The sequence below is a fragment of the Apis florea genome, unplaced genomic scaffold (assembly GCF_048593485.1).
Source record: "Apis florea isolate Af1SG1 unplaced genomic scaffold, ASM4859348v1 contig_3793_pilon, whole genome shotgun sequence".
In the NCBI taxonomy this organism is placed as follows: Eukaryota; Metazoa; Arthropoda; class Insecta; order Hymenoptera; family Apidae; genus Apis; species Apis florea.
Window position 1 is genome coordinate 1,967,417 of NW_028256856.1, and position 26,104 is coordinate 1,993,520.

General features: G+C 39.9%; 1 protein-coding gene and 1 long non-coding RNA gene across 2 annotated transcripts in view; one reads left to right on the plus strand and one right to left on the minus strand.

Moving 5' to 3' along the window:
* Window positions 1-8,281, minus strand: part of LOC147656379 (uncharacterized) — an 83,820-nt gene extending 75,539 nt beyond the window's left edge. The window contains exons 1-2 of the long non-coding RNA XR_015294600.1: window positions 7,814-8,281; window positions 7,369-7,462 (exon numbers count right to left, since the gene is read on the minus strand). This is a non-coding gene — a long non-coding RNA (uncharacterized LOC147656379). The remainder of the gene's footprint in view (window positions 1-7,368; window positions 7,463-7,813) is intronic.
* A 3,165-nt stretch (window positions 8,282-11,446) lies between these two features.
* Window positions 11,447-25,077, plus strand: LOC100868060 (otoferlin). The gene is made up of 17 exons (XM_086915788.1): window positions 11,447-11,497; window positions 13,341-13,655; window positions 16,643-16,777; window positions 16,935-17,096; window positions 17,549-17,821; window positions 18,443-18,662; window positions 19,716-19,978; window positions 20,032-20,166; window positions 20,578-20,722; window positions 20,786-20,915; window positions 21,148-21,476; window positions 21,640-21,770; window positions 21,916-22,103; window positions 22,166-22,401; window positions 22,530-22,702; window positions 22,988-23,088; window positions 24,525-25,077. Exons 1-17 carry the CDS (start codon window positions 11,447-11,449, stop codon window positions 24,703-24,705), a joined length of 3,168 nt encoding a protein of 1,055 aa, XP_086771914.1. The 3' UTR covers window positions 24,706-25,077.
* Window positions 25,078-26,104: the final 1,027 nt, after the last annotated feature.

A 26,104-nucleotide genomic window follows, 5' to 3' on the forward strand; every position in this document is an offset into this window, starting at 1 on the left:
GAGGGTTAGAGCGAGCGCGCGAGGCCGATCGGAAGGGAACGCGTGACCCGTCACTTTTCCAGATCGGTAACGCCGATCTCCCCGACGCACAAACTTTCCAACTCGTACGTTTCCTTTTTCTCAGGTAGCCGGCCATTAGTATCCCGCGCATTTCTCGATGGCATGCCGATCCCGCCATAATCCGTTTCCCTCCGGGGACGATATAACCGATTCTAACTCTCCGGTGAAACCAATCCGTGTCTGTCAGCATCGACGTTCTTATCGGTGACGTGATTAATTATTTTCACGGTGGAACCGTTTGCCACTTGTGCTCGCCTTGTTCCATCCCCTGTACACGCTTCATCATCCGTGGGACGTCCATTTCCGTTCTGGATCGCTCCAACATCTCGTAATCATACCGGATGATCGTCGATTTTTTCGGCGATAGATGGGCGCAACCGGTTCGTCCTCCTCCATCTCTGGTCCCGCTGTTCCGTTCGAATAGATTTCGTGCACCACGAATCGCCAAGTCCATGCCCAGGACACGTCTTATTGCGCGCGATCTCTTCTCGAACGAATGGAAGAATGGTTGAATCGATTATGGACGATTAACAACGAGTATCGCGAGATCGTAAGTGATATTTGCTTGGCATTGGTCGACATTTACCTCGATTCAAACGATCCTCCAACAAGGAGGTTATTAATCGAGGATCTCGTTTCTAGATCATATCTCTTCTTTCAACTCGCCATCGTCCGTTTTCAAATGCGTTGCAATTGCCAATATTTCTCAACGATTGCGAAGGGAAATTTTTTCTTCTCGTGTCGATCGATCCAAAAGTGCGAGTTACAGATGTGATCGTCCAAGGCGGTTCGAGCGGACGTAACGAGGCCTAAACGTCCCCGCACGCACGCACGCTGCCACCTGTGCCGCTGCAAGTACGGGCATGTCGCCACTGTAATTTCGGCGTAAGTATAACAGGTATGACATAATCGTCGTTCACGTCGTGTCCCATGATAACCGTGACCATCATCACCATTGACCACCACCACCACTGCCACCACCACTACCACCAGCATCACCGTCCGAACGAACGAACCTTCGTGGCTTTTCCTTCCCCCTGACACGCGTGTCGAATACACCGAGGAATCGGTCACTGCGAGAGAAACGGTGACGACGAGGGAGAGGACGGGGAGGGAAAGAGAAAAAAAGGGGGAAAAGAGAGAGAGAGAGAGAGAGTTGCACATTTGGATCCCGCGTGCAGCTGCAATTTCGCGTGCTGCACGCATGTCGGATAGCCAAGAGGGGCGATCAAGGCAAACGCACCCTGGAGGACTGGGCGACGAGAACAAACTAGCCTCCGAGCATTGGTGCCCGTTCCGTTCGCTTCTCTCGGCGGCCTCTCAGAGAGCCGAAGAGAAGTCGCCCGGTTATGGCTACGCCTGCTACGCCAGAAGAGGCGGTTAACGAGTCTAATTAGCGACGAAAACGAAAACGAGTTTGACCCTTTTTTCTCTCTTTCCCTCTCTCCGCCCGGGATTGTCTTTCTCCCTTGAACCCACGCTCCCTACCCCCTACCTCCTTTCCTTCTTCCTTCACCAAGAGGCTCCAGACCCTGGAATCCTCTCCTTCCTTTCTTTCTTACCGGAGTCGTTCCTCTTCCTTCCTTCCTTCCTTCCTTCCTTCCTTTTCCACATCCGTCCGTCTCTTCTTCGTCTTTTTTCTCACCGGTCAACCGTTTCCTCGTCTCGACCGGGATAGGATGAACCCCACTGTGGATTTTCTTTTTTTTTTTTTTTTTTCGAGCGAGGAAACGAAATCAGGTCAGTGGGACGCGCGAAGGGAGGTCGAGATTGACGGAGAGAGAGAGAGAGAGAGAGACTTTAATTTGCGTGCTTGCGCTGATTACGCTTAGGCCGTGGTTGAAACGCGACCTCAGCACGACGAGCACGGAATCAGGTTTTCGAGTCCGTGCTCGGATGCTGCACCGCAGCAGACTTGCTCGGGTATGGGTTGTAAGGGGTTGTTGGTAATCGTGGGTTTTCGGAGAACGAGTATAACTTTTTACGAGTGAGCGTTGTGCGAGTTCGTGTCGATTGACATGTTACGGTAAATTTAAAACCTGTATATATTGTATACGCGTGTCCAATCTATGTATGTTTACTGTTATTATTATTTACTTTTTGATGAAAATTTATTATTCTTATTTATTCTCCTGTTTCATTTCATCCACTTTAATTCCTTGACGATACGATCGTTCTTCCTCGTGGGAACACGAAAATCAAATACAAGACGAATATAACGAAAGTTTTGAAAGTAATAATTTTCGTGAAGAGAAAAGAGCGTGAACGAAGAGATCGTTTTCGTCTCGAGGAACGAATTATTATTATATCATCGATCTGAAATACCAGCGTGGTATTTGAGATGAGAGAAAGAACGTAGAAGTGGCGATTGGTATCGGGAACGGCGGAGAGCAAGAAGGGGCGGAAGAAAACGAGAGTGGCTATTAATTAATTAAAACGAGTATAACGACCTCAAAGCTTCGTTAGCATACCCGCGGGCGGTTTCCTAAGATATTTGTCCGCCGTTCGTAGATCAAACCGAACCTCTACTTTCCCTTTTTCCATAACCCCGTTTACACAATTTCTAATTCGTCGAAAGAGTTATCGCCCATCTATGCTTCCTCTCTGCCGATTCGCGAAGCTTATCACAAAATATAATAAAATTTCCCCTTCCAATTTACTTTATCTCCTTTATCCGAGACGTGACGACACGCGAGCAGATGTCTCTCTTACGTGCAAAAATAAGAAACGAGAGAGAACATTGTAGGAACATTTCCATCGCGCGAAGCGTTAAGAATTCGAACATCGAAGAAACGAGAAGAATGGCCGCGAAAAAATGCGCGAATATCCAAAAAAACGAGCGAATATCGAAAAGCGTGAAACGGCCTGAGAATGTTCCATCTTGGAGGATGTCGCGTTTCTCGGAACAGATTTGCTTGGATACACCCTCGCCGGGCATCGACGTGGCCGTCGTTTTTAAGATAATCGCTGGAAAAGACAAAGTTGAACGCATGCCGGCCGGTTCCTCTAATCGAGATCGTGGCCATTTTTTTCGACTACCGCACGGCTTGATTGAGCTTCGGTGAAAAGCATTCAATTTATACGGGAGATATCTTGATCGGGTCGGGTAGAGCGAAGAATGTACCTTCATTAAGGCGGGTTCGACGAACACGGTTTCGCTTTCGCCTCGAAACCTCCCAATAATAACATTTTTTTGGTCGGGCCTAGACTCGCGGGCCCGAAACCAGGAATACCATCCCGAAAATTTGTTTAACGACGCCGACCAGCTCGAAATAGGCGCGGACCGTAGCGTGGACACGTGGAACCGTCCTCGTCCTAGGACGGCTTCTTAAATTTCTTCGACGAGGCTTCTGGAACCCGCTACCTACTCTCGTATTCGAAAACTAACATCTCGCGGCAAACGAAATTATCTGTACACTTTCGTTAATAAATATACGAAGAAAAAATAGATGGATCAGTAGCACTACTCTCTCTTCCTCCTCATCCAACGTGTCGAGAATCAAGATCCGCGGAAGGCGAGGAGCAAAACGTCCACCTTTCGCTCGAATACGATTCGACCGAATCGGCGATCTTCCGGCAAGAGTCACGAAGAAGAAGAAGAAGAAGAGGAGGAGATGCGGCCGATGCAAAGCGGGGGCCCTCGCAGAAACATTGTCGGCTCCGTGGCTGTCGTCGGTGGAGCAGAGCGCGGTCCGTTAGTTCGTTGTGTCTGGCTAACAAGTCGACCCTCGTGGCCCCTCGAGGGTGGTCGGCCCCGGGAGGTCTGCCGATCACGCGCCCGGTATCGGCTACTCGGACACGCCCGCGGTCCGTCATCCCATCATCGTGGACACGACACCGTTGCGCACGAGGATCATATCGAGAGGTGCAGCAGGTACAACGCGTCCTCCATCCACCGCGGGAGATAGGATAATGTTCCGCTATTTGGACGATGGCCGCTTCGAAATAACCGCAGCCACCCATGGCGAGCGCGAGCCAATCCTTTCCGCTCCGAGGGGATTTATTTCCCGTTCGTTTTGTCCGCGTTGCGAATTGGAAATTGGCAATAGGGGGCGGCGTCGTCTCGCCGGCAAAAGGATTTCGAAGATTTCGAACGAGCTGTGCGAGCATCTTTGGGGATAAATATCATTGAAATTTAATTTAAGCGGTATGAAAATAATTTTGATTGTTGTATTTCTCCCCAAAGTTGCTACAGTTCGCTTACAAGCAGTGATTAAAGAAAAAAATAGATAGATATCGATAAAAATCGTTTCCATTATCTTCTGCCTTCGTGTAATTGTAACAGAAATTGAACTTAATAAAAATGGAAAACTCAATAATTAAACCCTCCCCATAAAATCGATGCAAAAGAAGCGTGAAAAATAAAAAAAAGATATACGAGTCGTATATATAAATCTCAAAACTTCCTCAAAAACTTTGTTCAAAGCTGACTTCTCCCACGCGCTGCTCATTCGAGAGCAGCACCCCCACATCGATATTCCGATCGAGGGACGAAAAAAAAAAAAAAAACAACGAAAGAAGGACGAGAATAAAAAAAAAGAATAAAGATGAAAAAGAAAGAAAGAGAGGAAAAAAAAAAGTAGAAAGAAAGGAATAAAGCGACGACGTTTTCCCACGTGATCCGGCGAAACGAAAGAGCCGGTTTCCTCTCTCTCTCTCTCTCTCTCTCTCTCTCGCTCTGTCGAGTGGACTCCGCCGATCGCGAGTGCCTCATTGTTTCACGGCACAATAATGGGCCTGCGTTTCGCTCGCACAACAAGCCGGGAGGACAAGTGTGCGAAAAGCCGAGAGGGCGGCCGCTCGAATCGAAAGAAAACGAAGGCGTGTGCGCTCGCGCAACTCAAAGAGCGCGCAAAACACACAAACAGCCGGATTGCAATAATGGATGCGTGTTGTACAAATACGATATCGGCTCGAGGGGGCACGATGCCTCCTCCCCCTCGGCCACGTGACCCTTTTCAAAAGGACTCGGAATATAACGAACACCCCCAACGGCGCAACCCCCACAGGGTGCACACGCTCCTAGGCTCGTGCCCTCCACCAGTTACCGGGGTTAACTTACATGTCTATCCGCTAATACGTGCTGGAATATGTTTTTTTCCCCTCCATCCTATCTTGCTTCTTCTTTCGCAGGGCTCGCCCTCTTTCTTTCTCTCTCTCTTTTTTTGTTCCGTTGTTGGTTTTCGTGTCGTCGGTTACCGCGATAACTAATAATTTCGCTTGGATTTCTAAAGTATTCGAGGAAAAAAAAGTATCGATGTTCGATGAAAATCTATCTTCGAAAACTAAAATTAGGAAATTTGGGAAGAATAAAAGCAAACTTTCAAATTTGCAATGGTTACGCGTAATTACGAGCCTTCTTTCGAACCTTCTTCTCGTCACCATCGATTCATCAAGACGAACAATTTAAGACGAACGGAATGAATCGTGAAATGGGAATCGTGACGAGAGGATGGACATCTCTCGTCGGTATCTGTAGAAAATAGAAAACTGATGGAAATTCGAGAGGTCAGAAGCGTGATTCTCGTTCCCGATCGCTCGCCACCCTCGATAAATCAGCGACGTACAATTAGCGAAAATGCATGGCGCGATTTGCGGCGAATGCCCGTGCTTAGGAACGGCGGGGATCCGCGTAAGGACACGTGTCGAAATAAACCGCGTGCCTATAATAGCTTCTGAATTGCGCGTGCACGCCCTACGCTATTCCGCGCGTTTCTCTTTCGTGCACCACGCCCCCCACATAGAGAAAACCTGGGGGTCCGAAACGACGTGACGTTTCTATCCTGTCCACGACGCGTGTCACCGATACCGCTCCATTAGAGGAAAAGCGGGCCGATTATTGGCGGGAAATCGAGCCGTTCGACTCGAAGGAAGACGAACATTTATAGATTATTATGCGACCACGTTTCTCTGGAGTAAAGAGATATTGAACTTGATGTAACTTGTTTTGGACTTTTATACGCTGTATGGAGATTTCTTTCTCCGTTTGTTTCTTCCTTCTTTCGATTTCATGTATTCGAATTATCTCGAAATTTTCTCAATTACGCCAATTATTATGATTAATTCATCCTCGTTGGAAGAGGCTGGTTGTAAATCAGGTTTAATTCAAGTGCTTGTTAAAAAATTCATTTTCTTCGTTATAATTCGAATAGATGTATTCGTTGTATGATAAAATTCTATAGTTTCATAATTTTTTCATAAAATCGGTTTATCGTTTCGATTGTCGCTGAATTATTCAGAAGGCGAATCTATAATTCAATAAACACGAGTTGCAGTTCGAAACGCGTGGACTAATTTCGATTCGTTGATCGATCGAGTCGTTGCTGTGATAATCGGGGGGAATAAGTTGAAGCACGTCGCCATTTTTATTTACACACCGGTACGCAAATTGACGTGTGAAGTACACACTTGTATCTGACAGTTCAGGCCGGTAACATGAAGTAGCTGGTAGAGAAGAGTTCCGCCGTTGATTCGTGTATAAATATTAGAAATCACGTGTTGTCTCTCACGATATTAAAACACCAAGATTTACGATTATCACGATTTCGAATTTAATCGATTTAATTTATCTTTCAAAGAACAGAATCGTACGATTTATTGATTTTTCCTTCGATACGATAAAACTCGATGCAGTTTTTTTTATACGATAGAAGATTTTTTTACGAAAATTGTATGGGATCGTTTTAATTGGATTTATTCGATTATCCGGTTCAATAAACAGGAAAAATTACTTTAGAAAAGTCAGCGTTAAATTCGGCGCAGCGAACGCTCTTGGGGCAATGCAATTCTGCAGATTTATGATTACCACGAACGCTTCGATGGATGATTTTTTTTAAAACGTTCGAGAAAGTTTATAATAAAACGGTGAAAATTCGAATTTTATATCGAAATTTTCGCGTATGTGCAAAATTTTATATTAGTCGAACGCGAATCTATTAAAATATTTATAACGGTTGGTAAAGGATCAATAATAATGTTGGTAAAACAGAATGAAGGATCAATTTCTGCTTCAATTTCTGTTTTACCCACTGTTATACTGACAGAATTTTAGAACTTGAAATTACCGAGAGTGGTTTATACAGAGACTTATCGTTATATTACGAGATTTAATATTCCACGAAATATTAAGAAATACGCGAGAAATGAGATTTAAAACGGCAATAGTTAAGAATTATATTCAAATTGATTATTAAATTTATTTGTATGGAAATCCAATAATTAAATAATAGTTGAAACGATATATTCGTGAAAAATAAAATTCCATGCTAAACGACCAACCACAACAAAAATAAAAATACAATGACTCACCATTAGATGCAAAGAAAGAAATTGTTATGAAGCACAAGGACGTAATATTCTACGATGACGACGAACATCTTACGAAGACCTTGTAAAGTGATACCTGCAAAAATAAATTATAAACATACGTATATAAAAACATAATGTTAGAAATAAGTAATTAAAAAATTATAAATTATAATAAGAAATATATAACAAAAAATTAAATAAAGACTTAAAGATAAAGAAAGCAAATAGTGAGAGAATATATTAAAAATTAGGGAATTAGCGCCATCTCTAGAGTGCCATAAATGAAATTAATATAAAGAAACTAACGGACAAAGATAGGAAATAATAAGAGAAGGACAGAAATAGAGTAAGAATTGACTACCAACGCCATCTTTTATATATCAAATACATCTCTCTAAAAGCACTTAAAAAATGGCGCTACTCCTTAACTGTTGCATTAACTTACTCTGTTTTTGGAGAAATCACACGCGTTTGTGGAGAAATATCCTTAAAATTTATAGATAACACTGTTACACCGGTAATACGATAGCTTCCTTCTGGCCACGACAACGAAATGTACCTTCTCACCTCGAATAAAATACGCAATATCGTCACAGTCGTAAATATTCACGTATATACCATAAACGCTCGCAAATAAAGCACATGCACTTTAAACACTCGCGAATATATATACTTTAGACACTCGTAAATAAAACGTGTGTATTTTAAAAACGAAAATTACGCACGAATTGAAATTATATTGAAAATCGACGTGCGTAATTCCAAACGCGTGTAAACACTACCGCGGTCGAAGCGGAACTGTCTCTCTCCCCACTCGGTAAGTCGTTCGATGGGTAAGGTCACGCGCCGTTAACGACATCGATAACAACGCAAATCAAATATTTAACACATTTTTAAATATGAAATATTTCGATTTTACAATTTTCAATCTTATACGATTAATTTTATTAACTTTATAATAAATTATTTACGTATAATAATTTACTATATTTATCAATTTTATAAATAATTCGTTGAAATTTTCGTCGTTTCGATATCATCGCTTGACGAATAATGTTAATTTAATCATCAACATTGTAAATAAAAAAAATTTATAAATTATTACGATTATTGATTATTATATTTGAAATAATACAGGAATTTTTCTTTTCCCTCTCGTACATATTTTTGCACTTTTAATAATACTTAATATATAGTTTCTTTCTATCGAATCGATTATTAAATTTTTTTTCAGAATTTCTCGTTATCGACAAAAATTCGCTAAAAAAAAAAAATATGAATCCGATTTAAATATTTTTTTGGGTTTGGAGATGGAAAATCAAACATCAAGATATATTATTAATTAACTATACGCAAACAATCCTATGAAATTCGCCAAACAAACAGACGATATATCAAATAGGGAGAAGTACACTACAAACAATCGAGTATATCGAAACGCGATGAGCCCCAGGAAATATCGTCTAAACGCTTATCAGGTTTGCATAAATATTCTGAAAGCGAGACATTTGCCCCAAAATGCAAATTCAAGGGTGGTGGTTAAAGTGGGGAAGAGGAGGAAAAAGACCGTGATTCGCAAAAAAACGGATTCTCCAATCTTCAACGAGGTGAAACCGAAAAGAAGAACCTCTTCGTTCCCTAAGAAACTTCATCGGATTCTTCCCTATTTATTAAATTCTTTAAATTATTACTTACAGTACTTCGTGTTCGATTTCTTATGCGACTTGGACGAACTTTTGAGCACTAAAATTATGATAGCCGTGCACGTGAAAACTTTTCTACGTTACAAATTTCACGGAAACGCGACTTTCGAAATTGCTCTAGTCTGGGATCAACCAGGTGATGCGCAAAATTACTCGATTTTTACCATGATTAAATTGCCATGATAGATTCTGATATTAAAATAATTGGAAAGCGCGAATGATAAAATGGATTAAAATCGATACAGATCGTCAATATTTTCACAAATGGGCAATGTTGACAAATCCGAAGGATCTTTCCGCGGGGCCGAAAGGCTACGTTAAATGTAATATAGCGATTAATGTAAAGGGAGAGAAAATGAAAGTGCATCCGGAGACGGAGGGCGAGGACGACATCGAGGGGTAATTCTTTCATTCTTTTTCTTCCTTTCTTTTTTTTTTTTTTTTTTTTTAAAACATACTGCGATATCACTTATTAATTACAAGATATTAATAATTTTCGAATGGAGGAGGAAACTTTGCACGTACTTCAGAATCGAATTAAAAATTAGTGGACCTTTTACCGGACATTAATATTGTTCGTCAGAATCGATACCTGTCCGACCAACTTTAATATAACCCCATTAAAAACTGCTCTAATATTTATTGCATTAAAATTCAAACCTTCTTCTTTTTCAAAGACACCGTCTTATTTCCAATTTACATTTTAAACTGTCATCCCGTGACACTCGTATATAAAATTATGTTGGAAAATATTAATCGAAAAAAAAAAAAAAATTCTCGAATAATAATCGTCAAATTTGAATCGTCCATTTTTTCAATCTCAAATCGAATATCGATATTGTAATGGAAAAAAAAAAAAAAATCGAGATATTGATCGCATAGATTTCAAAATTCTCGATGATCTATAATATCACTTTTAACCGTTCATTTACATACATATTGCCAACCTTCTCTCGGTGATGGAATATATAGAGACACCTCCCCCCCTCCTCCCCCCCCTTTTTTTTTCCCAACGTTACACGATGTTCACGCGACGCGAAATCGATTCGGGAATTGCCACCCCGACCCGAAATGCACGGCCTCGCGCCGCCCGATTAATGGAAATCGAATATAATTACAGGAACCTTTTGCTGCCGGTTGGCGGCGAATTTGTAGCCTACAGGCAGCGTGCTTTGTACATTTTTACGATTTATCGGGCCGACGGTTTGCCGGACATGAGCAGTTTCTGTATGAAAAGTGATTACGAGAATATCAACCCGTTCGTGCAGATATCGTTCGCTGGGATGAAGGTTAATCGGATATTAAATCACACGTTATATTTATACTTTCCCTTTTCGAGTAAACGCTATAATTATCCCGTGATTGTTGTTTTCCAGCAAACGACGAGGGAGGAGTGGCAAACTTACAGACCACACTTCAATCAAAAGATCATATTCAACGAAATGTTTCCGTCTCTTTGTCAACGTGTCAGGATAGCCATTAAACATCGCGTTAACACGTGTCGAACGTGCGTAGTCGCCTCTTACATCCTGAATCTGGCAAAAATTTTCCATTCTGGAAAGTACGGTAAAGTTCGAATAATGAATCGTTATTGTTTGAAAATTGATCGAACGTAACTTAGAGTAAGGTTTAAAGTAACTCTCGATCCGAAAAATGAAAAATTCCCGCTCTGGAAAAATTAATTTCGAATAACCGTTGCTCGTGTTCGAGCATCAAGCGGTAAAATAAACGGAAAAAGAACGCGTTGAGGAACAATACAGAGGGAAGGAAATAAAGGGAAGAAACGAATTGGAATCGATAAATTAAGAGGGTGAACGATCGTACATAAACGAAATTCAAATAACCAGTTGCAAACGAAACATTGATTAACCGTGGCCATGTTTGCACTGTTCTATTTGTATTTTAAATTCTTTCCATCCTTTTCGTGTAACTCGTTTGCATTTAATGCGATATGCAATGTCGCAAACGTTGGCTCAATTCGATTCCAGTTCGATTTATCGCTTTTTTTCTTCCCTTCATTTTCAATTCAATTTCTATTTCGACCCGATATTTCAACTATTTCTTACTTTTTATTGCGCCTATTTTTTCTTTCTTTTCTTTTTTTTTTTTTTGCGAAATGAAACATTGTTCGAACAATTTAGATTGCAAAAAAATATCGATATCGGTTACGTGAATATGTGATAAACGTGGAGTAGAACTTTTGTTTCTTTCAATTTTTATTAGATTTCATGCCGACTTTTGGCCCATCGTTCCTTCATTTTTACGGAATCGGAACCACCGAAAGGAACACTTGTTTCGGCAAATGTTTCTCACCTCTTCCTTTGTATCGAGGAAGAGTTCTCGTGTCCTTAAAAACTGAAATCGATGATTCGGAAATGGCTTCTGGAATTAGCACTAAAACAGAGCCCGCGGCTCCCATTATCGAGGTCTGTACCGATGCATTTTATAGATTAATTTCCTCCTCTTGTCAAATTGTTTCCAAAAAGTTGCCTTGAAATTTCAACGAAATTTCTAAATTTGTAAGCTGAAATTTCAAAATTTTCTTTTCAAAAGTTTTGACAAATCGAAAGCAAGAAGTTAGTTTTAAGTAGAAACAGACTGTCTCTGATCAGACGCACCTCGTGCAATTCACTCTCATAAATATTGCACGATCGAATTAAAGTTCACATTTGGAAGAAAACGAATTTCTAAAATCAAAGAGTGAATATAACGGAAAGGAGCGATCTCGAGATTCGTCGAAATCAACAAAGATTAATTTTAAAACCGCACGCTTCATATCGTGTGCAAAAGAACGGGTGCATAAATAATACACAAGATAATCCAACGTAATCTCGGTTCATCGATTTAACGATCCCCTCGCGTGATTCTACACGGAACGGAGGATTGTTATAACGTTCAATTTAATGTCAAACCGTCACAGTTGTCGATTTTACGAGAATTTTCTTCCACAACAAAAATACGATTCGATCGAAGAAGAAGAAAAGCTTAATCTCTTGGAGAGATTAATTAAAATTCCTCGCTCTACATCCAGTTCGAAACCATTAACATCGATCCCTCTCTCTCTCTCTCTTCTCTCAAAGAAAAGCTTGTGGACAACGGAGGAATATTATCTGGTCGCAGTGTTGTACGACGCGAGCATGATCGACCGGAGGAGATTTTGGATGAGATCGATATTCTTCGAAATCAGCATCGGGAACGCGGGCAACAAACAATTCGGCCATAGCCAATGCTTCGAGGACGAGGATAAGGAAGGTATTAGATCGGTGTGAATTTTCCTTAACAAAATGATCCGAAACTACTCGAGATCGGTGTGAATTTTCCTTAACAAAATGATCCGAAACTACTCGAGAGTTCCGCAACAGACGCGGCGACACTCTCCGCCATTCTCCTACCAATTTCTCGAATAATACACGAGACGAGTTTGCCGTGTCACGCATCGCCGCCCTGTGCAAATCGCGATTAATCCTCGACAGGAAACCAGACGCCGGATCGGTGGCCCGAGTTCGAGAGTGAGACCGTGTCGCGATACACTGGGACGCTGGACGGGAAATATAATTATGTGCCTCTTGGATCGCGAAAACCCTGCCTCTACGTTAAGTCCTGGTGGCCGAATCTCGAGTGGCGGATGCATAACAGTAATTATTTGACTTTCATCGCTAATTTCCTGGTGAGAATCGATTATGCGAATCTTGAATAATCTTTATTATTATTATTATTTTGTTCTTCTCTGGCAAACAATTGAATACAATGGAACTTCTATGTTCTATATATATTGAAATATCGAATTGGCGAATGTACAATTTATTCTTTTCCATTTGAAAATTAAGGGTAGGGAGGGAAAAAAGAGAATGATTGATCGTAAGTAAGAAATTTTTTGGAATATAGAGGTTCCACGCTATGTTGCGAAATAATTTTAATTAGACTTTAATTTTTATGGTAGAATAGAATCGAGACGAGCGTAAGATACATATTTGAACTTTCGAATCCACGAATTCCTTCGAAATCGATGTATGTAAAATCGAAAAAGATAAAGACGAAAATTTTTTATTCAAAATTCTCGATAGTTGGCCACTTTCTCGAAAAGTAATTCACAGAAACGTGGTAATTAACTTAGAAAATTCGTGATTGAAAGAGAGCATTCCACCGAATCGAAAGAAATATTTAATATATCAGGAGCAAGGTTCTCACGGTGTAATCGCGGGAGAGGGAGCAAGTTTGTTTCGAAACTGGCACAGCGATTTCCAGAATAATTTTAATTCGTCTCGACAGGAGGAGAAGTTGGAGAAACTGGAAGGCATGGTTGCACTCGAGAGCGCCGATGCTTACATATACTACAACGCGATGATTCGTGGCTTGAACAACCATTGCATCCGATATTTGGATATATTAGACACGAGGCGATACGACGACGAGGGTGGTAGCACGAAGCTCGATCGGTATCGCGTGAATTTCTGCCGTAACGAGATCGAGAACATTCTGAAGAGGATCAGCATCAACGGCGAACTTCCGAACAACAATTACATCAGGATCGCTATGGTGCACGGATACCAGTATCTCGGCAAAGTGAAGAAGCTACGAGAAGATGTGAGTCGTTTTTACTTTACTCGTTTTTTTCTTACGACTTTTTTATGATTCGAATAAACGAGCGTTTGAAAAGAAAAAAAAAAAAAAAATACTTCCGTCTTAACGGGATGATAATTTCTATTTGTGATCCTTTTTCGGTTTAATTTTGAAAGAAACGATATTTGTTTGAAATTTTGTTCGATGATATTTCGTTTGAACAACTTCTACGAAAAGATTTCGATTCGAGAAATTTCATCGATATTTCCTTTCACCCTCGATAGCTTTCCTGGATTTTCTCTTTAATGGCAGGATTTTCCGGATTATATAGGAATTCCTTTCAGAGGCGTATTAAATTCATTACATTAGGAAAAGGAGGAGTGGCACACACAAAGAGGAAGTTTTAAATATTGCAGCGAGACAGTCCAAACTTAGCTGCAGCTTTTTTCCCCCCTTTGACAACTAGTTCAATTTCGCGACAGACGCAAGAAACTGATTCCTGGTGGAAAGGGGGAAAAGGGAACAAAAGTCGTTCCAAAACTTTTTACCTTTTCTCGCCGATCCCATCCTCCTCCTCCTCTTCTTTTTCTTCTTATTCCACGGATCTTCCACGGAGAATGGGAGAAAATGCTGACCTTCTCTTCTTTCCCTTGCAAATCGTGAAATATTTAAACGCGCGCGTGTCCTTCTAGTTTCGTGCACCGTCATGGAAAATTCATTTCACCGTGCGATACAGGATACCCCTTTATAAATTCACCAGCCCCAGCACAGTCTCCCGGACATTTTCATTTGGATGATAACCGGGTCGAAGCGGCGGGTGGCGTACGCGCGATTTCCGGCCGAAAAAATTATTTACTCGGAGGAAAGGGCGGAGAAGGGATCGCTTTGCGGCCGTCGAATGGACGTGTTTCTGAGAAATCCAGGGGACGACGACGAGGCCGATTACATGGCCTGCAAGCTTGAAATTTTCCTCTGGCTTGGAAACGCTGATTATATCGGTGCGTAACTGTTAAGAAAAATAGAGGAGAAACTAATAATTGGAGACTTTTGGTCGCTAATTCTATATCTTTTTTTTTGCCAAAATCGAAAAAGAGGATGTAAAATCGCAAAATAATGTCCACTTGGGCCTGAAGTCACAAATTTATGAATTGTATTACACTAAAATTGTGCATATAACTCAGTGAACAATATTCACTGAAATTTGTATTCATTAGCTCTGTTGCTTTCTTTCTTTCTCCTTTAAACTTGGTCTAAAATTTCAAATCTCTCTCTTTTACTATAATTTCTATTGATTTACTTACATAACTTTTGCTTCGCCAACCATCCAAACCAAGAGACTGAACAGACTGCTAACTCTTGTCTGTTTTTCATCGTTATATTAGTTTCGTTGTTCGTAGCTTTCCCCTCTAAATTAAACTCTCATTCTGTTAATTTTTTCTATTACTTACAGCTTTGTTTCTTTTCCAAATTTTCAATCAGCTTATTTCTAACTTTGTCATCGACAAGTTGTCTGAACAATACTGATCTAAAACTTCAAATCTCTCTTTTACTATAATTTCTATCAATCTACAATTAATCTACAATACTTTTGCTTCAGCAATCATCCAAAACAAGAGACTGAACAGACTGCTAACATTTGTCTGTTTTTCATCATTGTTCCTACGTTACTTACAGCTGCCTGTTGGTCCTCTATCCCTCCTGGTTACAGCGTGAATCACGAGCAAACTATCTACACGTTCCCGAAATATTTGGAGTACACTCATTCCACGGTACGACAATTTCGATGGAAAATTTTTCGATGGGAACAAGGTCAAGCTTGAACGCGTATATTTCGCCCTGTATAAAGGGGAAGGGGGGGAGAAAAGGTTTAATTAATTCAAGAGACTAAATAGACTAAATAAAACAGCAATTACATTTTTTTATTCGCCAAAAGTAACTCCTTTTTCTTGTTTTTTAATTACTTTGAAGTTATAAAGCAATATGACACGATCACACGCATCGTTGACAAAAGTAATTATATTATCCCAACGATGCAGTCCCATAAGCGTGCACACCTTTCTCTATGCACAACTGAATATTACGAACGCTTAATGCCTGTTCGTTTATATATAAGTGTCATATTGCTTTAGAACACCAACCTTTTTTCTTTGTTTTTTGCTCGAATAATTCATGAAAATTTAACAAAAAAAAAAAAAAAAAAAGAATAATTAAAAACAAAGAAAAAGGAGTTACCTTTGGAGAAGAAAAAAAATGTAGCCTTGTTTTATCCCTCGAAAAAGGGGATTGATCGAAACAACATTCTTTTTTTTTATAGCTCTCATAGTTGATGATGAAATCCCACTTTAGAATTCTGTCAGACCGTTGAATATGATATTATTACGAGTTCGATTAAAATTTTACGCAATGTTGAAGAAAAGTTTTTGTTTTTTTTTTTAAAACTCGATCGAGCATCGACGAACGTTTCAAAATAATAATCCTTTCAAAGAATTCGAACCCCTCGTCGTGTTCCCATGTAATCCCTCTCTCGCGTAATAGCGATTGCTCAACGAGAAACAAACTTGACGTTGATCCCTCTCGAAACTTTTAGAAACGGTTCAGCCGCCCCAATACCATTGGAAATATTTCGAACGAAACGACAAAGTTAGTTTGCCATTCGGTCGCAGACATTTCAGTTGCGTGCTCATATATTCCAAGGTCACTTCGATCCCGGTATGGACACATCCGGCTTATTGGATCCGCTGATACGCGTCTGTTTCCACGGTTACTCGATCTCCACCAGGGTAAGTTTTCAATCGGGTGTCCATAATTCTCTTCCTCGCGAAACATCACGTTCTCTTATTAACATTTCCTTGGATCCGTTGCTTGGTAAATGGATATTTTTACTCCTAAGAAGGAATATTCAAACTTCTTTGGATCCGTCGAGCGCTGAATTATCGAGCGTCGCATCGAAAATTCTTCGCTTCTAGCTGGAAACGTGCTCCGGGGGATTGAAAGTATTGTAAATTTTTCAGGTTGTTAAGCAGACCCTGGACCCGTTCTGGGATCAAACTTTGATATTACCGCCTAGAACCGTACACGGATCGAAAGAGTACATTAAATTAAACCCGCCTATAGTGATACTGGAGGTGTACGACTTGGACATATGCGTGAGTGGATCCTCTTTTTTTCGAACGATCCCGCTTGCATATAGGCGATTCGTTCCACATGAATCTGATTCATGTATCGTTGTAATTGATAAATAATCGAGACGAATGTGAAACGAGGAATTAGTTTCACGGAATCGTTACGTGTCGAAATTCACAGGGCATAAAGGAGTTCTGCGGAAGATGCACGGCCGTTCCATTAGTTAAACTAGCGGAGGAAACTTACTCCCCGCCCGATTTCCCTCCCAAACTTGGCTGGCACAAATTTAAATCTCAAAGGGACTTCTCTGGCTCGGTGCTCGCCGCCTTCGAGCTCATAGAGGTAAAGGATGCGATACTCGATCGATATTCGTATCGCGCACGAGAAACAGAGGTTATCCGCGCTAATCAACCCTTCTGTCCTAGCATTATGCGATAAAAATGTACGAATGTTGGTTATATTGGGGGGATACGATATCGTGAGATGATTCGATTAAAATAAAGTATACGAGGTTAGAGATGTGTATTTAATAAAGGGAATGGGAATATAAACTATGTTACATAGATGTGCCTTTGTTTCGTTGTTGTGTCGCATCGCAAAAAAGGGGGGAAGCCAATTCATGACATAAATATACAAGTCGTACATAAACTCGATGTTAGAATATAAAAAGTAACGCGAATATAAATAACGTTTCACGATTGATATTTTATTTATCTTTGATTGAGAGCAGAGGTTTCTTCTTCTTTTTTTTTTTTTTATTAAGAAAAGTTGAACGATTTAATTCTCGTGAACAGGTGAAGGAAGAAAACGAAGACCTAGACAAACCGATTCATCGCTCGATGCTGGATACCATTTACAGTATACCGGATGATATCAGGCCGAAAATGGCGAGTTACAGGCTTGAAATAATATTTTGGGGAGTGAGAGATATGAAAAAGCTGTATTACATGCCCGTGCTGAGTCCTCGGATTATCATAGAGTGCGCCGGTGTCGACGTCAAGTCGGAAATAATGAGAAACGCGAAAAAATTCAGCAACTTCAAGGAGCCCCACGTAATCATCGAATTGGTAATGACTTGACATTGACTTACGTCCATCGTCCAAAGGAAGTGGTGTCGATCAGACTGTTTCGATATTTTTTTTTTTTTTCCATCTCAAAATGGACGTCGATGGAATTTTAAGAATTTTGTAACGAATCGTGTTAATCACGATCGTTTCGTAGTCACGAAAATCAATTGAACAATTGATCATCTTTCATGATCGATTTCGTGAAACGCAATGTCTGTGTTGTCTATATCTATATATATATATATTAACGGATGTTGCAGAAATTATCGTCCATCTTTGTCAGGAAACGAACGTGATATTCGATCGTCCATTCAGAGATACAGAATATCGGCGATCATGTTATACCGACGTCAAATTATGACCCTCTCTCTCTCTCTCTCTTCTCTCTCTAGACGTATCTCGTATGACAGCTCGTATGCATCCCAATATTCATTTATCTTACCACTGACGCATCTGAAAGTCGATGAATATATCGACTTGATATTAACGCTTGACTGCACTCACTTTGGATATCGCAGAGAGAGAGAGAGGGAGGGAGGGAGAATCGCTCCATCTCTCGTTCCAACGTTACAAAATCGATGTATTTACGTTGGAAGCGTATTGATATAAAAATTCTCGAAGGATATGCCAGAGCTCGAAATCTATTATCCAAGCGTGGTAATAAAAGCGTTCGACTCGCGGGGACTCGGTTGCTTCAAGTACGTTGGAATTTGCATCATACCGAGCGTCAACATATTTCTGGAGCAGTTAATAACCGAGGATGATTACGAGGAGCAGATATACGGGAAAAAAAGGATCTTCAAACCTTTCAAACCTTTCGTGGAAAAACCTGAAACCGTTCGTAAGTCACCCCCCCTTCGATCGATTTGAAATTCAAAGATTTTTAAAGTTTACACGGTGGTTAAATGTAAATTTCGAAAAGTTCAAATATTGGGAAAAATTGCGTAATTTTCGCATCGAATATTTTCTACCAACGCCGTCTAACGCGCTGTATCGATATTATTTCTCCCGATATGTAAAATATACAATATCCTCCGAGTTCAATTATATTGACACGGGTTGGCCATGTAGTTCGTGTTCACACCGTGTTCGACCATTGTTTTCAGGGGTGTTTCAAGTAGTTATTAAATATTTGAACGCGGTCGGTTTCAACGGTTTAATAACGCCATGGAATATCCGGCCCCACTCGGCACGCAACAGAAAACTTTGTTAATTAAAGTTGCACAGAATGTTTATACGCTGCGGACAAATGTTTTTTACCATTCGGGAGAAATTTGTGCCCGCGCTTTCGCGGAAATCGAGATTAATTCGAGATTGATTTTCTAGTAGATTTTTCGCCTTTGTTCGACGCATCGATCTTCGACCATAGTCATTGCTTTCATTGATCCATTGAAAATTTTATTCCAACACCTTTTTAAAATAATTTATGCATAAAATTCTAAAACCGTTGAAAAATATTCGTACAAATACGTTTTTTTATTTTTTTTTGGAGATATATATCGTTTTAAAATCGTTTACGATCTTGCGATTCATAGAGATTGATTCGAATTTACCGAAATTGTTTTCAACAACCACATCATATAACAATGCAAACATCGAAACGCGTTTCGAGCATTTTCTCCAAAAGATGATCAAAAAGAAAAAAAGAAACACGACGAAAGTAAAACTAGCTATATCTCGTAAATAAAATCAAATCAAAGAAATCACTGTCTGTAAAATAATTTCCACTTTGAATCATTGCTTTCAACAAATTCGTCGAGTCGAAACCCATTTTCACGATGAAAATTATTTTCAAGTGCCTCTGCCGATCGATTTCGATCCGAAAAAAGAAGACGAGCGCAAGAAATTGATCCCCTACAAGAAGATGGGCGTTAAAATCACATGGATCAAAAAGATTCTGCTCTGTTTGAAACATTTCTTCACGTATCTGGTGAAAAAGAAAGAGCGAAAGAAAGAATTTCTCACGAGCGACGAGGACGAGTCGCTAGACTGGTGGGCCAAATACTTCGCTTCCCTAGAGGTGACGAATATCCTGTAGCTTGTAACAATACGGCTCAATCGGTGGTAAACTGGAACGAGACCTTCTTCCAGGAGGAAAGAAGAAGGGAGCTGAACGGTATTCCGCCACCCGAACAGAAGGTCACGGCGACGTTCAAGGTATCCTACGCGTTTAGCGAATTTTCTCAGGTGTCTCATTGGGCGGGAAACAGGTATACGACGGAGAACTGGAGATGCAGCCGCAATTCTCCGGCTTCCAGGATCGTCTGAGAACGTTCGAGCTCTGGAAGGGGCGCAAGAGCGAGGATCCCGACTACGACAGCGAGAATTACGTCGGGAAATTCAAGGTTTGCCTTCCTCCAACCTTTAACGTTCCGCTATCTTTCTCTCCCAAATTTTTTCCCCAGAATTTCCCTCCTCCTCTGAATATTTCACTCGACGAAATTCGATGGAAGAGAGGAGTTTTGCATCGTTCGATCAACGAAACGTTAAACGTTTGCTCGAACGAGTTATTAATTGACGAAGGATCCACGTTTTCTGGCGATGAATGATCGAAAGATAATTTCCAAAGGAAACATCTTTCCCTATTCTCGCATGAGCAAGAAATAAATTGCCTTTTTTTTTTTTTTAAATCGTTATAATTATAAGAGAACGAACGTGAAGTAATAGCAATTGGATTCGCGTCTCGTTTCTTCTTCTCCATCTAAGAAAATTCCATTAATAAAATTATAAATCCATTAATAAAAGTCTACCGACAGGGGCGTATTTGCGTGTATCGCTGGCCGCACCCCAACAACTTGCCTTGCAAAACGAGAAGCGGGAGAAGCGCGAGCAATGGCCTGTGCGACGATTATCCGCATTCGGAGTCTATCAAACTCGTGGTTAGATTATACGTGGTGAAAGGTGCGCGGTATATATTTCATTCGGGTGTTCATCGAAGCTCACGCGAACCAATCGATTCCACAGGCATCAACTTGCAGCCTCAGGATCCTCTAACCGGAAAATCCGATCCGTATATCTGTATCCGGCTTGGCAAAACGTATATCAGCGACCAAAAGAATTACATACCGAACCAGCTGAACCCAACTTTTGGACGGTACGTGCTGACCCATTGCATTTTACATTCCAAAGAAATCGTCTGTCTACGAGATTTTACTAGTTCTACTAACAAGTTTTACGTAGAATTATCGATACGAATAAAACAATTAAAATAAAACAATTAAAAAAAGACACGACAATTAACATTTCCTTCCCTTATTACCATCAACTCGGTATGAAATATGAAATTGTTGATTAACAAGTTAAAATATCTTTCGTAATTTCTTCAGATTCTTCGAGATAGAGGCAGTTTTCCCTCGCGATTGCACGATGATCGTGCAAGTATGGGATTACGACGCGACCACGGCCGACGACCTGATAGGGGAGACGAAAATCGACATCGAGAGTCGATTCTACAGCAAACACCGCGCCACGTGCGGCATATCCAAGATATACGCGGCCGAGGGGTACAATCAGTGGAGGGATCGGGAGAAACCGACGCAGATACTCGAGCAGCTGTGCAGGAGGAACAATCTTCCGTTGCCCAAGTACAGGGACCGTTACGTGAAAATCGGGCGTAAAACGTTTCCCTTCGACGAAACCGAGTACCCTGAATCCGGTACGCTTTAATCCTTCCGCCGCCAAAAAGGTGCTCGAGAAAAATCGTCGCTTTAACGAATACTATACTGTTTCGTCACGTCGTCAACTCGTCATATCTTGTGCAGAGTCGAAAACGATTTCGATCGAATCCGAATTACATCGATGATCCCTCTCTCTTTCAGAACTACAGGAATGCATGGCGCTGAGCGTGCTCCATCAGTGGCAAGACTTCCCCATATGCGGGTGCTGCCTGGTTCCGGAACACGTGGAGAGACGGCCGCTTTTTAATATCGGAAGACCCGGGTTGGAGCAGGTTGTAATTTTCTTTCCCTTTCACGATAATTCGTTAATAAATCGATCGAGGGGCAAATTTTCGTGGAAGGAAATGATGATATTTCGAACGATCATCTACGAATACTCGTTCTAGAAATGTGATTTGTCGATTCTCGTGCGATCAGGGTAGATTGGAAATGTGGATCGACATGTTTCAAGTCGGCGAGGTTCCTCTGAAGCCGCCGATCGACATCAGCCCGCCCGTACCCGAGGAATACGAGATCCGCGTGATCGTTTGGAACACGGCAGACATACCTCTTGTGGACAGTCAATTTATTACGGGTGAAAAATGCTCCGACATTTACGTTAAAGGGTATTTATGAAGATAAGGCAAAAGATGGCTTATTTCTCTTTTGCTCCCGCGTTACGTTGCAGGTGGATCACTTACGACGATTACCAAAAGACCGACATCCACTACAATTCTTTGAACGGCGAAGGCAATTTCAACTGGCGATTCGTGTTTCGTGTCATGTATTGCAAGAGCGAGCGCGTTATAATTGTCCGGAGAAAGATATCAATCTTCGCTTTGACCGAAACCGAGGAAAAATTGCCGTGCAGATTGTACCTGCAAGTTTGGGACAGCGATCATTTCTCTCCAGACGACTTTCTCGGTAATGCGAATATCAAATTAATCGCTCTGCTCGTAAATAAAATATAAATATTAACATTATTACCAACATTTTGCTTTATTTTCATTCCAAGGAAAAAAGAATCGATTCGAGAAATAATTTATTTTTAGGGGCACTAACGTTGGATCTGTCCGCAATGCCACGAGGAAGTCCGAACCCGAAAAATTGTACTTTAAAATTGCTCAACCCGAATCTACCCACGATCAATTTGTTTAAAGTGACTCGAGTCAAAGCTTGGTGGCCGTTCGAGCAAAGCGTGAACGCTGGCCAATACGTTCAAGCGGTATGTACGTATATATAATCTCTATCATTAAATTCTTCGCTATATTGATCGAAAAAAATATACGTCCGAATCGTGACGTTGCTTCGTGGAAGATCAAAAGACAGTCTCGTTAAAAATCGAAAGCCTTTCGATTCGCCTGTTAAAATTACTCGCTCGAAGTATTTCATTCGATAACGAATACATTTACCTCGATTTCTTTCGTCTATTATTTTTATTTTGTATGAACGAGTATTCGTAGAGCATCGAAGTGGGCTCGTGTGACGTAATGTGTACCATACGATCCAGGGTAAAATCGAAATGGAAATATCAATATTGAAAGCGGAGGAGGCCGACGAGAATCCCGCGGGCAGAGGAAGAAAGCCGCCGCAAGAACTTCCACCACCAGAGTATGAAACTTTATTAAAAAAAAAAAAAAAAAAATATGGAACTTCAGTCAGTCGGTTGTTGAAAAAACAAAAAAGAAATTTATACGATAATTTCATCAATGAAAATATTTGCACTCGAAAGTATTATTCGCAAAATTCGAATCGAGATCGATCATCATAAATTTTTTACCCTCGACTCGCGGTGATTATTTGCATAAGACTGATGTCGAGTTCCAATAAATTTTCAATAATCCACGTTAAATTACCGTGTCGAGAAGTTTTCATTATACCCCTCGGTATAAAGATATTTCGAGGAACGGTATATAAAAGCATCCGCGAAACGAAATATTTAATTATCGACGAGAAACCAATTCGAAAGGATGTATCGTTTATTCATCGATCGTATGAAATCAGGAATCGCGGCTGGATCGAAATAAAACCGACGAACGTATCAAAATTTAATAACATGCTCAGCCACAAATTAAATTAACGTGGATATTGCTCTCCATCAAATTTAAATGGATTAATTTTCGATTTTGATCGTCAATCTGTATAAATGCAACTAACTAACGAGATTATTAAGTCGACGTAGTTAATTCGGCTACCGGATGACATCGATGTACATATTTCCGGCTAATCTTCGAAAGAGATCAACTTATTCTATTCGAAGCACTGTCTGTCTGCTTCGAAAAGAAAGATCGAAAGATTTGACTTTTGCACGATTCGTGGCAAATAAATGTCGAATCGCTTGTATCTGATTAATAATCTGTGACGATACGTTCGTCGAATCGTTGAACAATTTTAATTTCTCATAATTTCATCTCTACAACGTACGTAACGATTCCGTAAAAATTCCTAGCTTAATGAGTTTTTAAAGCTTGTTCGACGTATAGATATATGATATCGTCATAAATATTCAAACTTTGTTCTTTAATTAATTGTTTTTTTTTTTTATTTAAGAATATTTAAGATTCATTTGAAGAGAACGAGATATACATTGATGATTGGATTGAATTTAAACGAAACTTTGTTTAATCCATGTCACTTGTTTAAAAAAGAAATTACTCTTCTATTCAAGTATGATAAATTCCTAATTAATAATTTCATTTACAAATTAAAAAAAAATTGTGAAATTTAAAATAACTCTAGATAAGATATTTTGTTGTACATCACCATTGTTCGATCGACGAATGAAACGATGTTATCAAAATTACGATGAAAGTTGAAACCTTCGAAACTATCTATATTCCAGCAAAACGATCGATGAATAGCGAGTGTAATTAAATTCACTTAAACATGGCCGCCATTAAAACAACATTATATAATTAAATGAATATCAGTAATAATAGCAGCCATTAATATCCATCTCTACGCGTGTTAATCCGATCGGAAACATTGATCATTTTTCACCACGAATCAATCATAACCCAGAACGTCCTATTTCCTATAATTTACAGCCGGCCGGAGACTTCCTTCTCCTGGTTCCTGAATCCGTGGAAAGCGTTTCGCTACGTGGTCTGTCGCTATTATAAATGGAGGATAATATGCTGCATCGTGTGTTTGCTGTTATTGGTGTTGGGCGGTTGCGCGATTTACGCCTTCCCTGGCTACATGGTGAAACGTCTTCTCGGCGCTTGAATCGTCGTCGGCCTACGGCGAAAGAAAACGATCAGAAGATATATCCGGTCGATCCATTGCAGCTGGCCTGCTCGTAAATCAGGAATTGTGGTATGGATGAAATATCGATTCTGACTACTCGACGACAAAACCAGTTTCTATATTTCAACACCAATTAATTGCGAGACAATGGATTCACCTATTTAACGATCATTCTTTTTCTTCTAATTAATTCTTTACAAATTCGAATCGATGGATTGATATTTCGTTCTTTACAGCTTCGAAGTAGTAACGTTTAATTAGGATTATTTGTTATTAAATATTATAGTTGATAGTTTACGTATCGTAGATTTTATGTAGTTTATCGGTAAAATAATAAAATATTGTTACATCGATTAATGAGGATCTCCTTTTTTTTTTTTTCTATTTAATTTGAAAATATGGAATTGCCCGTGGATGACCATATTTTGGACGGACAAAAGAAGAGAGATTTCTCCGAGAGAAATAAATGGTTCGTGCAATTTTGCGTGTCGAACCCATGGAAATGAAAATTGAAACGTTCACAGGTCGAATCCACTCGGCCGATCGGTTTTCTGGCGGATGCACAAAACTATTTGCAAGTTCCTTTTTTTTTTTTCGAACATTCGCGTACCTAAAAGATATTGAAAACCCAGTGAACCCATAAAAAATTAAACTTAACGGATTTATTGAAGTATAATCTCGTATATTAAATCATACATTTATTAAATTTTGTGAAAACGAGATATAGTTTTCTAGACTTATTAAAGTTTTTTTTTTTAAATTCGTGTATAAATTGATTTGTTTTCCCTTTTCTCCAAATTATTTCTCTCAAGTTTTTCAATAAATTATTTTATTACTCGTTTCATGTATTCGCAAGTTAAATTGGATTTATCTTTCTTCAAAGAGAATAAAATTTAATTATTCTCGATTAATATCCACTAACAAAAAAGATATTCGCAATATTACAAATAAATTAATGATTTAATCATAATCGTATAATCGTTTACGATTAACGATAGGTGAATTAATTATAATCTTTGATTATTTCTTCCATTATCTACTAGCTAACGTAAATTACTTAGTATAAATAACTATTTAATAATCACGATTAGTAAGATAACTTTGCATTAATCATAATTTTCAACCGTTATATCTTGTTCCAATCGTTTCCACTTATTTATTATACGTCGCGTCGTTTTTCTGCTAAAAATTCCACGCGAAACTGATCGATATGGCGAGAGCACGGGAGGAATAAGAATGCAGAAAATCATGGCGGGTTTCATCGACCGTTCACTTCCTCTTTCGTGATTCGAGGCACTTTTTAAGGATCATTTGCGCGTTGGTAAATGCGATGTCTTGGTCTATGCGGTTCGATAGACGAGCTACCAGGTGGAAAAGA